Source organism: Gymnoscopelus microlampas, assembly GCF_963454915.1.
Source record: "Gymnoscopelus microlampas genome assembly, chromosome: 4".
NCBI classification, from domain to species: domain Eukaryota; kingdom Metazoa; phylum Chordata; class Actinopteri; order Myctophiformes; family Myctophidae; genus Gymnoscopelus; species Gymnoscopelus microlampas.
The window spans coordinates 21,539,938-21,559,672 of NC_139941.1; the positions used below are offsets into that span (position 1 = coordinate 21,539,938).

General features: G+C 42.1%; 3 protein-coding genes across 4 annotated transcripts; 2 read left to right on the forward strand and 1 right to left on the reverse strand.

The window, feature by feature from the left end:
• Positions 1–8: 8 nt before the first annotated feature.
• Positions 9–4,233, forward strand: LOC311044234 (F-box only protein 7-like). Its single transcript, XM_084055677.1, has one exon. The coding sequence runs from the start codon at positions 1,474–1,476 to the stop codon at positions 2,902–2,904; it is 1,431 nt and encodes a 476-aa protein (XP_083911803.1). The 5' UTR covers positions 9–1,473; the 3' UTR covers positions 2,905–4,233.
• A 142-nt stretch (positions 4,234–4,375) lies between these two features.
• On the reverse strand, positions 4,376–13,201 carry vdac3 (voltage-dependent anion channel 3). Of its 2 annotated transcripts, XM_084055687.1 has the most exons (10): positions 13,094–13,201; positions 9,705–9,839; positions 8,581–8,652; positions 8,180–8,229; positions 6,964–7,116; positions 6,766–6,818; positions 6,439–6,666; positions 6,123–6,273; positions 5,774–5,831; positions 4,376–5,469 (listed from the first exon to the last, which is right to left on the reverse strand). In XM_084055687.1, the coding sequence occupies exons 2-10, from the start codon at positions 9,832–9,834 to the stop codon at positions 5,378–5,380; spliced, it is 987 nt and encodes a 328-aa protein (XP_083911813.1). In that variant the 5' UTR covers positions 9,835–9,839; positions 13,094–13,201; the 3' UTR covers positions 4,376–5,377. The 2 variants fall into 2 exon arrangements, with proteins under 2 accessions (XP_083911813.1, XP_083911814.1); XM_084055688.1 differs by lacking the exon at positions 9,705–9,839 and having other exon boundaries at positions 13,094–13,173.
• A 2,565-nt stretch (positions 13,202–15,766) lies between these two features.
• enkd1 (enkurin domain containing 1) lies at positions 15,767–18,746 on the forward strand (the record flags this gene model as incomplete). Its single annotated transcript, XM_084055684.1, has 7 exons — positions 15,767–15,857; positions 16,313–16,540; positions 16,821–16,990; positions 17,082–17,237; positions 17,407–17,543; positions 17,741–17,877; positions 18,586–18,746. The coding sequence occupies exons 1-7, from the start codon at positions 15,773–15,775 to the stop codon at positions 18,744–18,746; spliced, it is 1,074 nt and encodes a 357-aa protein (XP_083911810.1). The 5' UTR covers positions 15,767–15,772.
• Positions 18,747–19,735: the final 989 nt, after the last annotated feature.

A 19,735-nucleotide genomic window follows, 5' to 3' on the forward strand; every position in this document is an offset into this window, starting at 1 on the left:
TTCATTTTACACACACTTTCCACCTCAGAAACTAACAGGGACAGTTAACAAACTTGGCAAATAGGTTCAATATCTCACTTTTACCCACTACTCGGGAAAGAAATTGCACCAATTGAGGTAGTGCTATAACAAGCCACGTTATGCTTGATGAACTTTATGAATCCATTTGACATTCTGTGAACTCTCTCTCTCTCATGCACAGTAAGGTCGGAGACACTTTCACAGCAGAGCCGCTCTGTTTCACAGGTGTAGGCTACGCGAAGAATTCAATGAATCCACAAAGTTGTCTTAACCACAAATTAAGAACAATGCACACATTTTAAGATGAAGCATCAGAGACAACAGCCGTCCATTTCAGCATCAGGTCGCATATCATGCAGGTTAAGCCAGGAAGATGGAATTCACGCACGGCCCCAACCCGTAAACAAACAGCATACACTTGAACACATGAAACAGATCTGCAAATAAACAAAAGTCCACGATAAAAAAAAATGAATCTATGAATACATTAAATTAATTTACAAATAAATTAACAGGCATTTGTTTGTGCAGTTTTTATTTGGGAATTGAAAAGGAATTTGTGTTGGCGCTCCTGCCTTGTTTTTAGTGCCAGCATTGAGTTGACATGGTGCACAGGTCTACATTCCTTCTGCATCAACATGGCTTGGACAGGAGCCACGTTACTATAGTATAGTCTATATAAGAGGGTCCGTGTGTCTGTGCGTTTCTGTCTGTGTCCATATCTAATCTCACAACCTGCTGGACCGATCAGCGCCAAATTTCTTGTGCACACTGTCACTATCTATCTATCTAGAATTCCACAAATTGTTATCACATAATGTTCTATACTTTTTTTAAATATATATTTTTTGTATTTTTTGATGGAGGTCAAAGTGGCTCGGATTGCCCAAATTTGGCTAGACTTTTTCAGAGCCAAGCCGTCTATAAGGAAGTGAAAAGCGGTTAATCGGGCTGAAACCTTGCCCAAATATGGAGTCATACATCATATATACGTCATTGACGACTGGCGTCATAGACTGGCGCATGAGATCCATGTGAAGCCATGCTTTATTGGACCCAGTCCAAAGAGCATGATGTTTTTGCACAGGTTCGGCGCCAAGCAGCCAATGACCTTGTGTGTTGTTGAGCACGCTGTCCGAGTTGGCCACACGTGGTGGACAGAATCGTTTATCACGTGAAGAAAAATGACCAAAAAGAAATGGTGTCATATTTTGTTTATGGGTTGGCATGGGAGATCCCTGCCGTCCAAGTTTCCACCTTAGCTCAGAGGACTGAGCTTGTAGCATACAACGGGGAAGGCATTAACCTATACTCTGTGTTTCCGACCAGAGGTGGCTCTCAATATTTGGGCAAGATTGACGTCATATTTGATGATGCAACACACAAAGCGTCTATAAAGCTGCTTCGTATCACACTTACAGCTTTTTGTCACATTGTTTTAAGGGCACTTGTATGAGGGTGATTGACTTGATTGACTTATTCGAGTTACATAGCATGAAGTTGCGCGTTCGTATCAACAGGCAAATCAGTAGAGTGGAGCTGCAGGGGGTGGAACCCACTTTGGCGGAGCTCCAACTTCAGATCCAGGAGATCCTTCTACCATCCCATGGACTCAGCCCAGAAACAGAGTTCACTCTGTCTCTGAACGGCACAGAGCCGCTGGTAGACACTGGCCAGACACTGTCCTCCTGTGGGATTGTTTCTGGGGATTTGATCAGTGTGATCCTGCCTCAGTCTGTGTCCCCTGCTCCCCCTTTCCCTTCAGGCCAGTCTGTCAGCAGCAGCAGCTGTAGCAGTACTATGTCCCATCACAGCCGGACTAACCAGAGAGCGGCTACGCTTTCCAGTAGTGAGCCTAGAAGAAGCCAAGCAACACGTATGCAGGAGGAGGGCACACTTGAGGGGGAGACGCTGCCTGTAGTCCCCACCTGGGAGCCCATGCTGTGCAGTGAGGCGGAGGGGGGGAAGGTACCCCCCTTCTTGGAAATCTTGCACAACGGGGCCCAGAGTAGGAGCCCCAGTGACTCCCTCATGGTGGCTGTGCACCTCCTGATGATGGAGACAGGTTTTGTTCCTCACGGTTCTGACATTAAGCCTGGTGAGATGCCCACTGGGTGGAGGAGGGAAGGTGGTGCATACAGACTACATTATAGTCATCCTCCTCTCTGTGAGAACAGCATCGCTATGGTTGTTGCTGTGTCTATGGGAACCATGCTTGTTATCAATGCTACTCTGAAGATTGAGACGGTGGACACTGTGTGCAAACTGTCTCTACGTCCATCCAGCTTTGTGACAGCGGAGTGGGCAGGCCCAAGTGCAGCCACAGTGTTTAATGATCTGGGGAAGCTGTCACGAATTTTCAAAGACCAGCTGGTATTCCCTTTAATAGCTGCGGCCAGAGACGCCATGTCTCTCCCAACTGTGTTTGGGCTGTGTGCTCTGCCCCCAGAGGTTCTCCTCAGAGTCCTGAGCCTGCTGGATGTCCACTCACTGGTGGCGCTGTCCTCGGTTAGCAGACGCTTCCACAGCATCACGGCAGACAACCGCCTGTGGAGACACCTCTGCCACCGTGACTTCAAACACCAAGATGCCAGCAGAACCTCCAAAGACAAAGACTGGAAAAACCTTTATAAAACACTTTACAACAAGCAGAAGTACGCTGAACGTCGTTCACAACAGCATCATTTTTTTCGCCTCCCTCGCCCGCCTCACTCAGGCCACTCAAATACGCCTATGCCGTTTTGTCCGCCTTTTCACCCTGGCCGGCATTACTACATTGAGCGGCTCCCAGGCTCCCACTTTGAAGAGATGTTTTCCCTCGATGGCGAGGATAAAGAGCAAATCCCTCCACTCCCAGATCAAGAAGACCCACCAGAAGAGTAGGTAATACTGTATGTCAGAATATGTAATATGTAGATACTAGTACTTATTAGAATAGAATTAAGAATATAAAATGTACGTATGTCTTTCTTTATTGTTACACAGCGACTTTACACCCCCTACATTGACTGAGGCCAGTAGTGGTCAACTCAACTGTACTAATTAAGGTCTATCACTGATTATAGATCATGTAGCCGACCTTGAAACAGTGTTCTGTTACTATACTGGCATTCTTCATTAGATAATAGCCATGTTTTACTACAATGCCAGTATATTACCAGATAATACCCACTCAGGTACTGTAAGTCTGTCTAAAAAGGAGGTGAGGCCCACCTTAGCGGAAGAACCCTGAGGGTTACGTATATACTTATACATAGAAATATGGGCATACATCGTCTCAATAGAAGCAGTGTACTGTAAGAAGAATATGTGTATATACAGTAGGAATATGGAATTTGTAACATGTATGTCGAGATACTAGTACTTATAACGTACTGTATATACTGCATATAACAGTATATTGCAGCAGTTTAGAATTTAGTTGTTTTTCTTTATAGTTACACAGGGATTATACACACCCTACATTGACTGGGAGGCCAGTGGTCATGTAGGCGAGGAACACTCGGGTAGATGTTCATGTCGTTCCTGTCATGGTTCATTTGGCAAGGACGTTTACTACGCCTTACAGTTGGTTCATGTCCTCATTGGGAAGTGAGAGGAATTGATCCTCCCATTGCTTGGACATTTCAAAATCGTAGTTTTCTTTGCATTTTCATTTTATCCTAAGAATACAATGTATATACACCACTGCAACGTATATAATTTATGCTACAATTACAAAAAGCTTCTGAAGCATTCTAATGACTTTGGAGTGCTTGTATGTATTTTAAGAGTACAATACAGCAGCCTACATGTTTACTTATGTAACAACCTCTATATTTATACACTATATATTTTGCATTATAAGAAACTCCTTATTATTACCACTTGTAAGACACATGATAATTTGCATAACTGCCATTGAGAACGGTTTTGGTTGTTATTGTGAAATGGCAACAGCCGCCAATCAATTTGGACATTACACTGGCTGGATGATAATTTTCTAAATGCTAGTGTCTGGGTAGCTCAGTCGGTAGAGCACTCGCCTTTGGACCATAAGGTCATGGGTTTGATCTAAGGCACCGCCACATCTGCGTATGAGTAGCGCAGTAAATCGTGCGGTAAGGGAGCTGATGACAGGTGTTGAGCATCCATCTCTCAGGGGTCTAGTGCATTGAAACGGGGCTAGGTTCCTGCGTTCTCAACTGATACCGACAATAAGCCTCTCCAACTCTGTATTGATTGGCTGAAAGATTGTCATTGTTAGAAAATACAACTATTATACATTTCCATAATGATTCAAAACAAAGTTCTATATAGTATTTTAAATGTAATTTCTGGTGTCTTAAAACACAACAAAGTGGAAAGGCGTAACTCAATGGACACCAATGTGTTTGACATTCTTTATTCCATGAATTCATTAAAATCCGTTTGAGCTCTTAACTACTGACAACCGTCCCTAACCGAAGCACAGCACAAAGTGGTTGCGGTAAAGTTTAAATGGGTACAGGACACAAAGAGAGACAAGACAAAGAGATGACAGAATTCCACAGCGCCCTTGGCCCTCAAAATGATTCTTCACCACAGGACCAGAATTGAAATAGAGGTTTTTAGGCAGCAGAAGCTACAGAGTTTAGAACAGTGTTCAAGGGGTTGAACGCTGTGCTTTAATTCAGTCACACCTCTTTGTTTTTCTGGTTAGTTCTTGTCCTTTAATTGTGTCCTTTTACAATCACTGTAGCTACTTGTCAATGTGACAATAAAACTCCCTTTGTCTGGGAAGGCGCAGGAATTGAAACAAAATTGAGTACTTTTCCCTGACTTGGAGAACGTACAACAAACACACCATAAACACAACAAACTATCTTCCACCCTCATTATCAACAATCAAAATGTAGACTCAATGTGTGATCTGAGGCGGAGATGGTCACAACGAAGCACAGCGAAGGTAAAGAATAGAAGATGAGATAGGTAGCAGGACAAATATTAAATTACACTCTTCTACCAAAGTAACACAATTCGCCTGGCCAGACTGGTAAAACGTTTTGCAATATTTGGAGGAGTTAACTGTTAACTAACCCTGTTCTGTTCCCATACTGTAATAAATAATTAGAAACAGGTATTGCTGTGTTAATGGTAAAAGAACAGAAAAGGAAATCTCATTTACAGTCAGTAATTACAGTCCTGGAGGTCTTGGGTGGTGCTAAGAGGTTGTAGGGTTAAGGCCAAACAATGTGTGAGTGTGGGTCTGTGTAGCATTCAGAAGGGAGAGTTCTCAAGGTGATTCTGTGTGGTTGTTTGAGGTTTCCTCACATTTGGGCTCTTTACTTTTTCTTTTCTCCGCCTTGCTGTCCCCATGTCATCTCCCCTTGGGCCCTTATGCCTCCAGCTCAAAGCCCATGCCCACTTTGTGCCCGCCAGCGTTGAAGTTCTTTCCATCGATTAGAGCTGAGAGGGTAAGCTTCACACCTGCAGGGAAGCGTGTCAATCAGTTCCAGAAAGTAAGTGTACCGTTGTTGTGCAACAGAGCAATGTTTGAGATAAGGCCTTTCTGTGCAAACTCGGCTGAGGGCAAGCATTCTCCAGGGTTTCAAAATGTATTGGCAAAGGCCTTCAGCAGAACTAGCTCATCTTAACCACATGAACCCTAGCGCTCCTATTCTGGCACAAACGTTCAGCAAAAATAGCACATCTACTACTGTAGATCGGCTATTTTCGGCAAATAGATTTCATGTAGAGGTTAAAACGAGTGAGAAAGCAGTGATGCACTTACCTGGCCTCAGAGTTTGTGTGTAACCAACGCCAACGAGGCAAGCATTGTTGACTTTGGCCTGTGAGAAGCAGAGACATGAAACGGTCAAATAATCATGTATTTCATAAAAATATACTTGCATGCACAGTAAAAGCATGCAAGCAAAACAATATTATTTTAACTTGCAAATTGCAATAATAACACTCTAGATTTTACTGTGGTCATGGCTATAACACCCAGATACATTTGTATCAATGCATAAATCAACATACGTATACATTATGTATTATATAAGTCCATTACACTTTAGCTGATTATTGTACATCCCCTTTTGTTCTTGTGACAGCGTTACGCTGAAACCAGTACTCACAGCCAGTGAGGTATCCTTATCTAGCTGGTATTTGGCTCCAATTCCAAAGCGCGTGTTATTGCTGCCGGCTGTCCACGCCAGGTTGATGGCGGTCTCCAGGTTGCCGTTCACCTTCTGGTAAATGGAGCCGCCGAACTCAGTGCCGTCATTACTGAAACACAACACTACAACATGAGCACGAGTAGAGAGGAAACAATCCACCTCTATGTCACTGGGGTTGATGCTGCAGTTCATGATTTCCCTTGAGCAGAGTTTCTTTAATGGTCACTCTTGCTCCATTTATCACTTCTCTCCCTGAGTCTGCAGTAGTACTCACACACTGGTGTGGAGCTGGAAATCTCCAGCCTTGTATCCCAGCGCGAAGTTGTTCTGGGCCAGCTTGGACTTAGCAGTGTCAAAGGCCATCTGGTAGCCAGCCAGCCAGCCCTCGTAGCCCAGCACGGCAGCTGCGTGGACCGTGGGACCGGCCATGTCGAAGTCAAGGTCACAGCCTACGTTGACGAAGTCACGCTTGTAACCCGTCTTCAGTTTGGCGCTCTTCTTGCTGTCGAAATAATGTCAAGGGTGAAGCCGAGAAGGCGGTATAAACCAAATCAAAGCGTGACATAAATCATTTTCTAATGAATAATGGGATGCGTCTTACCCAGTGTTGGGCACGAATGACGTGTCCAATGCCAGCTTCAATCCATTAGCCAGCTGTACACAGAGACAGCCCAAAAAGGGCAAACCCAACATGAGCTTCATGATGAATGTATAAAAAGGCTTGGATAGATAGACCTTATCCCTTATGTCTATTCTTCATCAATCTAGACCATATCCCTTAAATAATCACATTACTCACCTGGTCCTCCATTGTGACTTCTGTGGTCAGTGTGTTGTCCGTGTTCCATTTCTGGTTGAAGCTGAGGCCCAGCTCCTTCACTTTGTACTTGGTTTCCAGGTGGCCACCTGATTTCCCTGTGTCTGTGTTGTTGGTGCCAGAGGTGTTAAACTCCTGAAAGAGGCAAAGAGAGAGGGGAGTTATTTAGTTGTAGTTAACTATAACATTATAAAAGCACACGACAGATAGAATATAAATACAGGTGAGAGAAAAAAAGAGTAGATGGAAAAAAAGATTTGAAAGGAACCCCGCCAGTGTCACTTCTCCACATCTCCTCTGCCACACAATCCCTCTAAAGTCTGTATGACTGGTTATTGTGGGGAGCTACAAAGTTTGGTAGCACAAGTGAGTCTTTTGAGAAACAGAGGATTTGTGGAGAGTTGAGTGGGGAAGGAAACTACTTAAGGCAGAGTAGTGGGTAGAGGGCCACACTGGTTTCTGAGTGTGTCTGAGGTCAATGCCAGAACAGTTTTAGCAGCAGAGGATATTGTGTCAGCTGAAGGGACTACTGCTGCAAATAAGTATTTACTCAGAAGTATGTCTACCTCACACACACAAGCCACAATCACTATCGCTGCTTTACCTTTGAATGCACCTGTATTTAATCACACAAAGACTGACAAACGCACATTCTTACCATCTGACAGGAATGTCCAAAGAGAAGGCAGAAAAAGACAGAAAAGAGAGCATTAGAGAGAACTACACAAGATTTACATTGGCCAGTGTATCTGCTTTCTGAGGGAAAATGAAGCAGAGACCTATGAGGGGTAGGAAGATGCATGCAGTGAGTTTTGGACTTCATGGAATACATTTACAGATGTTTTGAAAGCAGTGTATTGAGACAATTTTGGGGTAATTCTTATGGCTTTTACCATGGCGTCATAACAGAAATAGAGTTCCAGTTTGGAGGTAACTAAACATTTGATCAAATGCTTATTTTCCTCAGCGCTACAGCATACCGCCTGATGGAAAAGAGGGTAAAACTGGTCGGACAGACACTCCTACTTCCTGACTCTGTGTGTTAGGCTTACTATGTCAGGCAACAAACACATTTTGGCATGGCTATAATTCAGTCATCTCACTCTCAGTCAGCCATCTGAACTACATCTGAGCTCCAAGACAAAGGTCTGGACATGAAGCTCAAAATGTTCATGCTTCCAATGACTTTTGTACTTACAACTCCACTCTGGGACTTGGTCTTCACGTCCAGTTTCACAGCACCAAAGCCTGGAAAGAAAAAAAGTTTTGAAAAAAGGTTCAAGTCTGCTGTGAGTCTTGTCGAGCTTTTATTTTAACACAATTGGCCCGTGTTAGGGGGAGGGAAGCCGGGCGGGGAGGGTGATATTTGTCACCATAATGTACGTACTCCTACGGGCGGCACCTGTCAGCAGGGAGTGTTGGGCGGGAGGAGTAGGACGGAGGCGCTACATCCTCCCGGTGGGGGCTCCTCACTGGCAGGTGAGCCAATAGGTTACAACAGCAGTGACAACACGGATATGTGTGTGGGGCTTAATTAATAAGCATAACGATTAAATTGGGGAGAAAAAGGGGTAGAAAGCTGTAAGTATAATGACTTACCATAGCCTTTGTTGAAGATGTCTTTGGCAGATTTGCCCAGGTCTGCGTATGTGGGTGGGACAGCCATTATGCCTGTGGAAACAGGTTAATGGTTTCAAAATCTCTTGCTAATGAAAACACTGATACAAATGCACAGATACATCTCACCTGTTTCAAGCTAGATAATGCATAATAACATCGAAAAGGCTTCTGGGAAATATGGAACGAGGCACTAAAAACAAAAAGCGGCAAAGGGTCCACATTTTAGTTCACACAGGACACACTGCACTACAGAGCTCCGGTAGCCACACAAACCACAGCACTTCATCACAGCAGCATCTATGGTCTATGCAGACAAACAAAGCATCTATCCTGGTGTTTCTGCCAGCATTTGCAAGCCAACAGATGGTCAAAGCTAAAAGCTGAAGCGGGATGCAAAGATGGATGGGTCAGTTTAGCTGGAAAAGCACTGACCCTCTCGAAGTGGCCTTACGCTGACATTGACGGCTGTGATATACAGCCCCCAACCCCACCCCCCCTGCATTTAACCCTATTGATTCCTTGGCCTCAGTCCATTAACAAGCAGCAGACGTCATTTAACTAACAGGATCCATTCTGGACTATGATACCCCATAGCCATACAGCAAAGGAGTATTAAGAGCATTGTAAACATAAAAGAGCGGGATAAAACTAAATTCAGGCCATAGCGCTACAATATGTGTGCTGCAATCCTTGTGTATGTTGAAGCAGATTTGGTTAGTCAGCAGCTAACACCACTGCACACCGTCATCAGGGTCCCTTGGGTCACTACACAGAGCTCCGTCAGTGTGTGTGCGTGTGCGTGTGCGCGCGTGCGAGTGTGAGTGTGAGTGTGTGTGTGCGTTATTTTCCTTTCTTATATGTGTGGGTAGGAATACTTCGAGGACATTTTCTGCTTGTTATCCTTCCTTTTAAATGTATTTTCATCTCATGATCACTTAGCATGACACTGACACTGCTCTCCCCTGTCACTTCCTCTCGGGTAGAGATGGAGATGCCGAGGATCTCTCTAGGACAGTTGGCCCACAGCTCGACTCAAGGGACCCTGATGGCAGGTCCTCGCCTCTCTCTAGCTCCCGTCTCACCGGCTCCGTCCTGCAACTCACCGTGATCCTTGGGCATGTGGTGCCTGCATGCCCCACAGGGCTCTTTGTTCTCTGTCTGCTTGCCCTTTCCTGTACTGTCCTCCTGCTGCTGCTGCTGCACCACCTCGCTCTTCTCGCTTGTCTGTGCCATGATTTCTTGAGAAGAAGGACGTGCAAGAAGACAGTTTGGCACGCACGTTTTACACTGTTGTCACAACAACTGACTGTGTACAGTACTGGTTCTTGTTGTGCATTTCTAATTCTCTGTGATGTATATGAATTAACCACTTAAGCTCTAAATACTTTCTATATAAGATTTGAAGATTTGATTGGCTATATTCTGCATTTTTTTAAGGTCGAAAGTAGTTAAGCCTAATTTATACCTTGTGGTATACTACTGCGTCACTTGCCGAAAATAACAGATTTTCAAGTAAATTTGCAACATACAAAGTATAAATTAAGCTTCATTGTGCCCATTGTACAGGACATCTGCTTGAGATTTTCTAATCAGAGCTAGTCTCCTATCTATACAGGTGTAACTTTTGCAAACTATTGCATCATGATTCATGTATAGGGGACAGTAGTAAGTGAACACACTATGTACTTTGTGCTGCATGAACTAAACACTAGGATTGGTTGATACGGTGTGTATGCTGGCCTCTTTATGGCCCTTTATGTACTCCTTCTGCAAGTGCACAGGCTGTTGACATAAAGGGACCCCATGTAAAGCATAATGCTCAGTCATAACCTAAGCTTAGCCAAGCTTTTAACCACTTTCAACCTGTTTTTCAAAAAAACTCCTAGATGGTCATTTTTTGCTATTTGAACGTTTTTTAAAGTATAAAATATGTCTTAAGAGTTAAAAAGAGTAACAAAAACAAAAACTTACATTGGCCTTATTGTTTGTTTTAATAAAGTGACTCTCTTTTCTATTACCGCTTGGCTGGTAGAGCAGAGCACAGTATTGCTCCTATAATGATTTTTAAGTGTCTTATTTGTGTTCAGAGGTGGTGTAGATATTACTAACACAACAGGAGTAGGCCCTCATGTCCTCTATGGCATAGAGGGCATAATGGCCTGACTTGCACTAGGGCAGGATAGAGCCTATGCTGTCTTAGCACTGTTGTTCAGTTTCTGAGGGACTTTGCATCTGTCTGCTAGCTGATCCAACCTGGCATTCTGCTGACTTTGTGCAATTCATGGGCAGTCTTTGTCAGTTAACTCCGCCCCTCTACACACACGCGCACGCACACACCGTCTATGGCGCGCACAAGCGCACACACACACACACACACACACACACACACACACACAGGCAAACACCTACAACCTGCCTCTTCCTTACCACCATGTTTTAGTCTGTTTTTTTATGCTTTCAATCCTGCCAGTCTTCCCTCCCTCCCCAAATCCTGCTCTAAATTTAGCCCAGGCGAATTTGACACTACAACACACATGACCACACGGTTTCAAAATGGGTGCCTTGTCCCCATTGGGCTTATTAAAACATCTAAACCGAGTAACATCCTGTATCCCCAAAAAAAACAAGCAAAAATGAGATCCACATACATGCTAGGCAATCTCAGCAACCCAAACTAAAAGCACCCCCAATATGTTAAAGGCTGCGAACAGATGACAACACCAGGGTCACTCACACCCATTACTCACCCAATCACAAGACAGGAAAGCAACTACCACACAAAACAAGTATGCGGTAAGAAGCAGAATGAAAGTGTGACAGTGACATAAGGTCAAGAGCCATCAAGTCACACCATATGAAATGAATGTATAGCCTGAATGTACAGTGCATTGGCAGACCCTACTTTCACTTGATGCCATATTCTGATCTCCTGAACATGATATTCACACAGGAGGGCTTTAGGGTTCATGGGGACAACACAGTTACTACAGGGCCAAGATCTGGCCTGCCAGTGGTGTAAAGTAACTAAGTACTCAAGTACTGCACTTAAGTAAAATGTTGAGGTGTTTGTACTTTACTTGAGTATTTCCAATTTTCAATACTTTTACTTCTACTCCACTACATCTCAAAGGCAAATATTGTACTTGTACTCCAATACAATTATTTGAAAACTTTAGTTACCAGTTACTTTGTAGATTTGGATTATTATTACAAAACATACATTAACCACTTCAGCCCTATATACATTTTGGCCATTTGAACATAGCCAATCTACAAGCTCATGCATTGTGAGCTTGTAGATCTGCTATTTTCAAAAGATTTTTATACATTTGAAGACTTGAAATGGGAAATTCTGCATACTGACTACTTTCACTTTTTGTACTTTAAGTACATTTTGATGCCAATACCTTTGTACTTTTACTCACGTACATTTTGAATTCCGGACTTTTACTTGCAACAGAGTATTTCTACATTGCAGTATTGATACTTTCACTTCAGTAAAACAATTTAGTACCTTAACCACCACTGTGGCCTGCACATCAATAGAGATGACTTCATGTGATTTCAGTACTTTGGATAGCGACTTCCCCATGGAGCCTATAGGCCTATAATGCTGCTATACTGCCTATCCACAGAAACGGCCCATGCACCACGAGCAACTTCATTCACGAATAAAACCCCTGACCTTGTCCTTTATAAATTAATAGTCACTAATACCACCAGATAATCCAATATCCGCCGATTACATCACAGCCAGTTTGCGTACAATTTGCCAAAGGATGCACCAGACCACCCCCTCGTCACCTTGTCATGTGGACCTTGCTTTTCCACTAAGAAATATAACAGCTTTGCATTTAACCAGATGAGATTTATGGCATCGAGGTGAACTTAGCATGTGAACAGAAAGGGCTTAGATGTTCCCTACTATAGGATTGGGACAGACAGCCAGATGCTTCAATTGGTTCGCATTGTTCATGCGTCAGTACTAGGCCTCTCGCTCTTTTGTCTAGTCGTGTGTGTCCCACATAGAACAACATAACGTTATCTTCAAGATAAACAAAAACATTCTGATAACCATACATACATTAAATGAATGTGTAATGCAACTTCAAGTTCATAGCAGTTGTTTCAAAATATATAACATAATATGGACCCGTTTTCTTTAGTCGCCCCAAATCATTGATTATAGGCCTGGTGTAAAAGAATACAAGCCGTGGTTTTAAATCACAATCATAATTACTGTTCAGTCATTGTTTACATTAAATATGATGGTTACTTTACTATTCCGTTATGTTAATAATGGGATGTGATCTTGTCAGTTGTTGTACCCTGACCAGGCTGACATAGCTACTGCAGACCTCCTCCCATCTCATTACTAACCAAATGACCGCAGTCAACTCCTGTGTCATTGTCATGCAGTTAGAGCTCCACGACAATACGTTAGGAATTACATTATATTATATTGATATGGCAATAGTTTCATGTTCCTTACCTTTTATGAATGGACCGATGCGCCTATAGTTTCACAAACCTCTGCTCGCGCTACGGGGCACAGTGAAGGAGAAAGCAGACACACTGACTGCGCACGCGCAGCAAAGGCACCACAACGAGGGCGGGGCTGTTGTGCAACTGTCATTTATATGAATATATATTTTATGGTCCAATGCAGTGATGGAAGAAGTACTCCCACGTTTTACTTAAGTAAAAGTATCAATACTGCAATACAGAAGTACTCTGTTAGGAGTAGAAGTTCGGTATTCAAAATGTACTTGAGTAAAAGTACAAAAGTATTGGCATCAAAATGTACTTAAAGAACCAAAAGTAAAAGTACTCATTGTGAAGAATGTCCTATTTCACAAGTTCGAAATGTATATAAAAAAAAATCTGTTTTCAAATGGCAGAAATATATATAAATGGTTAGTGTGTTTTGTAATAATAATCAAAATCTACAAAGTAACTAGTAACCAACGTTTTCATACTGTATAATTGTAGTGGAGTGGGGTATACTGAAGTAAGTAAAAAATACCTCAAAATTGTACTTAAGTACTTATGTTTGTGTTGACACATTTTGTTAGTGGAGTATGGAGAATATGTCATCATCAAGTAGGCATGACGTATTAAAATGTGTACTTTGGGCTGTTTTCTTTTTTCTTTGTTCTAATGCATAGTGTACACACTGAATCAATTAGGCCTGGTTGGATACTTATGACCATTTAGAATCAGAAAATAGACTTTCAAATAAGATTCCAAATTAATCAATGATTCCTGTCAAGCTATTTAGTATATTTGCAGTTTCCCCCGCTTGAAAGGGATGGTACAGTCCATAGGAGGTTTTAACTGGGTTTCACTCATACAATGACCACAACTTTGGTTTTCCTTTTAGTTCTTCTTTACTTTAGTTTTTGTTGTTGCAGTACAGGTTATGCAGGTAGTGTGTAGTTGTAAGGTATAGGGTATAGTATAGGTGAAAAACCTTAAATGAAAAAGAAATAATTACTGTAAATACAATGCATATGAAATAATGAATGCAAATATCTATGCTTTACATATATTTTTTAGCACTTGTAAATATTGTTTTACTTTCTTAGTGTATTTTTATGAATTGGGTTTTTTAAACAGTTTTTAACATATGCAGTCTCATATGAAATGCAAATATAATAGACTGAATTTTAGCAGCATTCCAATCAATCTATATATTTCAATAAACAAATCACATTCGTTTTTAAAACAACAATCATGCTGCTTTAACTTGAGAACATCAAACAAACAATTGACATTGAACTAGAACGCACGTTGTAACGTGCGCTACAAACGGCAAGTTTTATGGCTCTTAAACAAACAAACAGTTCGTCTCTCACCGGCTGCCTCTCCAGCTTTTTATGGCTGCACCGGTGCTCCTTTTATGCGTTCTGTGCGACGTTGCTACTGCTGGACGCACGCATGTTTGTTTGCAATAATGGAGGATTGTGGAGGATTCTCCTCCTTCTCCCTTCTCTTCCACTGTGGTTTGGTTTACAGGCTTCTTTCAGGTGTGGTGCTTTATAGTGTAGCGACGCTGATTAGTGATTGGGGAATGATTTCAGACAGCTGCCACTCTGTCAATCAGCCCGACTTTTTAACCCTTTTGGTTCCAGTGAGGATTTCCCAAGTTGACTTCACAATTCCAACTATTCAGTAATGTGTGCCAATATCCTATATTATTTTGTATTTTTTAAAGCATGAATTCCTGCCATAATGCCATAAGTAAAATATATATAATATAATATAATATATATTGAATTAATATTCCACAATGTGTAGGACTAGGTTGTAGAATCATGATTATTGATCCACACATTGTGTGGCTGCCTGGCTGTGTCGCATTTATTTTGGTGTAATGAAATGATTCCTCCTGTAGAGAGCAGTGGTGTGACGCTGCCTGGGACATGGAACTCTGAATGAATGAATGAATGGGACAGACAGTAAAGCTAAACCCATCTAGAGCATGTGACCACAAAGCTCAAAGCTGTTCATGCGGCCGCACCAAATGTCCAGTATATATATATGCCTAAACCTACAAAAAATCTATATGGCCAAATTATGCCGCCTACAAAAAAATCATACTATAGGTAATGGACAATTTGAATGAAAATGGATACTCTATTCGTTATAGTTCTTCTGTGTACGTCTGTACCGTTGCCATGGTGATGATCGTGTCGAGTGTTGTTGATACTTCTGCGTCATCAATCTGCGAGAACACAATCGGCAGTTGGTCAACAAGAAATTCCAAAAGGTATCTTATTTATTTATCCTAACGCAAACAAGTCGATTTGATATTATTTCCAATATTTTACAAATGGATTGTAGAAAATAAGATGGATAGGATTTGTGTTATTATTCCACCGTTTTCCAAATGTATTGTAGAAAATAAGTTTAAGGCATGGCCAAGCAATTGCTCACTTATCCAGCAATGCAGATTATTTGGTTTACAAACATAGATTAAATGTGCAGTGCTTTAAGGGATTTTTTTTGTTAACTTGCAGTATTATTGCTAGTATGCCTATTATTAAGCGATATTGATGGATAATTAAGCTCAGTGTGAAAACTCCCTTCTAATCCGTTTGATATTTGCATGCCTGTAAGCACTGTAACTGTGAACATCTCACTCTCTTATTAATTCAAGCATCTTCTGATGTGTGAGGGTCCTTCGATGATATCTGGGCCAATTCCCCCAGACCCTTCTCTTTTTCCAGAGTACTACAAACGTCCCAGCTCTGGTAAGGTGCTGCATGCCAGTCTGTTGTGCATGTAGTTCAATGTGAGAACATGCCTGTTTTCTGATACATATGATAGGTATTACACAACAAATGACATCCACTGAAAACCGGCCATATCTACTCTATGTGTTGTTGCATAACAGTTTCCATCAGCATCATCACAGCATCTCTAGCTCCGTAGTTTCTATGGATACGCAGGACACTTGGTCAATCGTATATTTTATATATATATATATATATGTGTGTGTGTGTGTGTGTGTGTGTGTGTGTGTGTGTGTGTGTGTGTGTGTGTGTGTGTGTGTGTGCGTGCGTGCGTGCGTGTGGGTGCGCACGCACACACGTGCGTGAACATTTCAAATCCTATTTATTTGCAAGTATACCTCAATCAGGCAATGTATCTGCAACATTAGAATTGTAATTACAATTAAATATATGCTTCTCCTTCCTTCCTGCAGCTCGAGGACGTTTAGAGGGAAACTCTGGTGGGACTTTGTCCTTCATCTCAGGCCCCCTGGCCCCCGACCATGTGTTGTACCCTGGCTGCTACAGTGCTCGAACCCCTCCTCATCGTCCTCGCATTGGCCCTAATGCCACCCATATTCTGGAGAGGGGACAGAGAGGGGTTGTCGGGGCACTACTCAAACTGGATGGTGTCCCCTTCACTCCAAACGTCCCTAAAGAAAGTATGTTACGCTCTCTTGTTAATTATACAGAGCTTTTTATTGTATTTCCGTGAAGTTGGGCATATACATTTAGTTATAGGTGATGACGATGTCCTATGCTGTTTCTAGTCTTTCTGAGTCTTAAGAATTAAAATATAAATTTTAATAGCCCATCTGTGTTACTAGTAGTAGTCCTTGACTCCTCAGTCCTCACCTAGCAAGTTTTCTTTTGAACTCTGTTCATATAGCCTGTAAAGGAAACAGACAACTTTTCTGACAATTTATGTTCGTTGTCTTTCAGAGCTGTTGGTACGTGACCACAGGAAAGACAATGTGCGTAGGCTCAGGGAAATCCAAAGGCGCTGCAAAGAGCAGGAGGCTGAAAGAGCGTGCTCCCGCCCGGTTCCTGTCAAAGCACTCTGGACCTCCTCCAAATACAAGGATGTCCCATCCAGGGTTATGGTCCAACAGGTAAGAAAGTCTGATTGTGGTAAATGAAAATCCTAAATTGAGTTATACTTGCTCACTTAGTTTAATTCAGTCCTCCTGCTTCTTAATACAGGAGACCAGCCCAACTACCAAGCCACAATGTCAACATTTCCTGAGGGCCCACTCTAAATGTGGGTCACCGTGTCCCCCAAGACCACATAGCAGCTCCTCAACCTCTGCTCTGCAACGTCCAGCCTCTTGTAATTCTTCAGTGAACCAAAACCTGCAGGTGAGACTAGCCAGACTAGTTGACAGATTCTTTCTTTATGTAGATACCCTCCGGCATAACACACTGAAAGATATAGCATTATGTTGATTGGAGCGGCACATGTTTTTGTGGCTATAGTAGTGATAGCCACTGCTCTAGTCTACAGTGATTCATGTGGACTCATTTGCAGGTTCAGGGGAAGGCTGTGGACTTTATAAACTATAATGCTCGAACTGCGGGAAAGACAGTGCTGCGTCGGTCTCAGTCACTGACAAACCTCAGAGATAAACCTGTACCAAGTGCAGTCAAGGGACAGGTTCCGCAGTAGTGAGTATTCTTCTGTTTCACTGATATTAATCTGCAAAATATGTCAAAAGTAACAATTTACACCCTGATTTACTTACTCACAAGTATAAATCCAGCATTAGAGACACTGGTATTCTCTTGTCTGATTTGTGTTTCTGAATGGCGTTTCTCTTTGTTGCTATTTATTCCTTCTGTCTCTCTTACATACACTCACACAGTCTTGAGGAGAGGAAAGAACAGTGGCGGAGAGCAGAGGAGGAAAGGAGACGGAATACACCTGATCCCAGCATCCCCGCTGGTCACACCCTGATGCCAGAGCAGGAGAGACAGGAAACCCTGCAGTCACTTAAAGAGGGTAAAGCTTAATTTATGCTCCACCGCACAATGGTGTTGGTTGCCGAAAAAGATTTTCTCATTGTTGAATGGAAAGTCCATTCTTGTCTGCAAGTGTACTTGTCCGCCGTACTACGGACTACCAAAAACTACGAAAAAGTACTCAAATTCAAACTCAAAAAGTCCGGAATACAAAATGTACTTGAGGAAAAGTACAAAAGTATTTGTATAAAAATGTACTTAAAGTACAAAAAGTAGAAAGTACTCATTATGCAGATTGTACCGTTTCACAAGATTTCAAGTGCATAAAAATCTTTTGAAAATAGCAGATCTACAAGCTCACAATGCTTCGCATTGCGACGCATTGTGAGCTTGTAGATCGTCTATTTTCGAATGGCCGAAATGTAGGGCTGAAGTGGGTAATGTTTTGTAATAATAATCAAAATCTACAAAAGTAACTAAAGTTTTCAAATAATTGTAGTGGAGTAAAAGTATAATATTTGCCTCTGAAATGTAGTGGAGTAGAAGTAAAAGTAGTGAAATTTGGACATACTCCAGTAAAGTACAAGTACCTCAAAATTGTATTTAAGTACGGTACTTGAGTAAATGTACTTTACACCACTGCGGTCTACAGTGTATATTTCTGCATCTATTCATCTCTGCCCTTCTATTTAGGATGAATCCGTTCATTTTAGGGAATATTCTGTGACTCTGGCCCATTTGTCCACAGCCCACCAGTCCATGGTGAGTGAGCTGCTCTCTCTTCCCGTCAGGACAGACACACTGAGCATTCGTTCTCGCCGTGCTCAGCTGGATAGCAAGCTGTCTGAAATGGAGGAGGCCATCAAGATATTCTCCAGGGACAAAGTATTCATCAAAATAGATTCATAACACAGACAAAAAAAAGATTCCTCTCGGTTCTCTATTTACTTTCTATCATTTTACAGTTTGTGTTGTATCTGATTAATAGTTTTATTGTGTTTTTTTGTGAACCGATGAATCTAGATTATGAATCGATGATTGAATGATTCATTACAAATTCACCTTTCCTGAAAAGAAATGTGATTTTCTCTTGGAGAAACAGTGGGAGACGGACCAGACCATATCACTACACTCACATCAACATTATTGAAACATTGGTTGAAAAGTGTGTGTGCGTGTGTGTGTGTGTGTGTGTGTGTGTGTGTGTGTGTGTGTGTGTGTGTGTGTGTGTGTGTGTAAATGCTTTCTATTTATTATTTTTATGATAAAGTTTACAATAGATGTTTTATTAACTCTAGATTTGAAATGTCACCATTAAACTGTGTCATTAAAGAATAATGGAATCAGTCATCCATTTATCAATCTCTCTCTCTCTCTCTGTTTTTCGCACACACGCACGCGCACACACGCACGCACGCACGCACGCGCGCGCACACACACACACACACACACACACACACACACACACACACACACACACACACACACACACACACACACACACACACACACACACACACACACACACACACACACACACACACACACACACAGTGGTTCTCAAACCTTTTCATGTGAAGGACCCCCAAATTGACACTTAATAGCCCGCGGATGCAAAGATTGAAAAGATGCCAGGGACCCCCAAGAGAAGATTTTTACGGGCATAGCAGTGATTCTCAACCCTTTTAATTTCAAGGATCCCCAGTTTGTATATGGATTAAGCCAAGGACCCCATTTGATAACATGTGTATCAAGTGGACCCCAGTCTACACTGTAGTATCATCAGTGTTAATTTAACTCTGAGAGTGTACAAATGGAAACAAATGGAGTCCATTTGTACAAATTTGGAAACAAATGGACAAAATGGACCCGGTCCTTTTACGGGTCCATTAAATTGG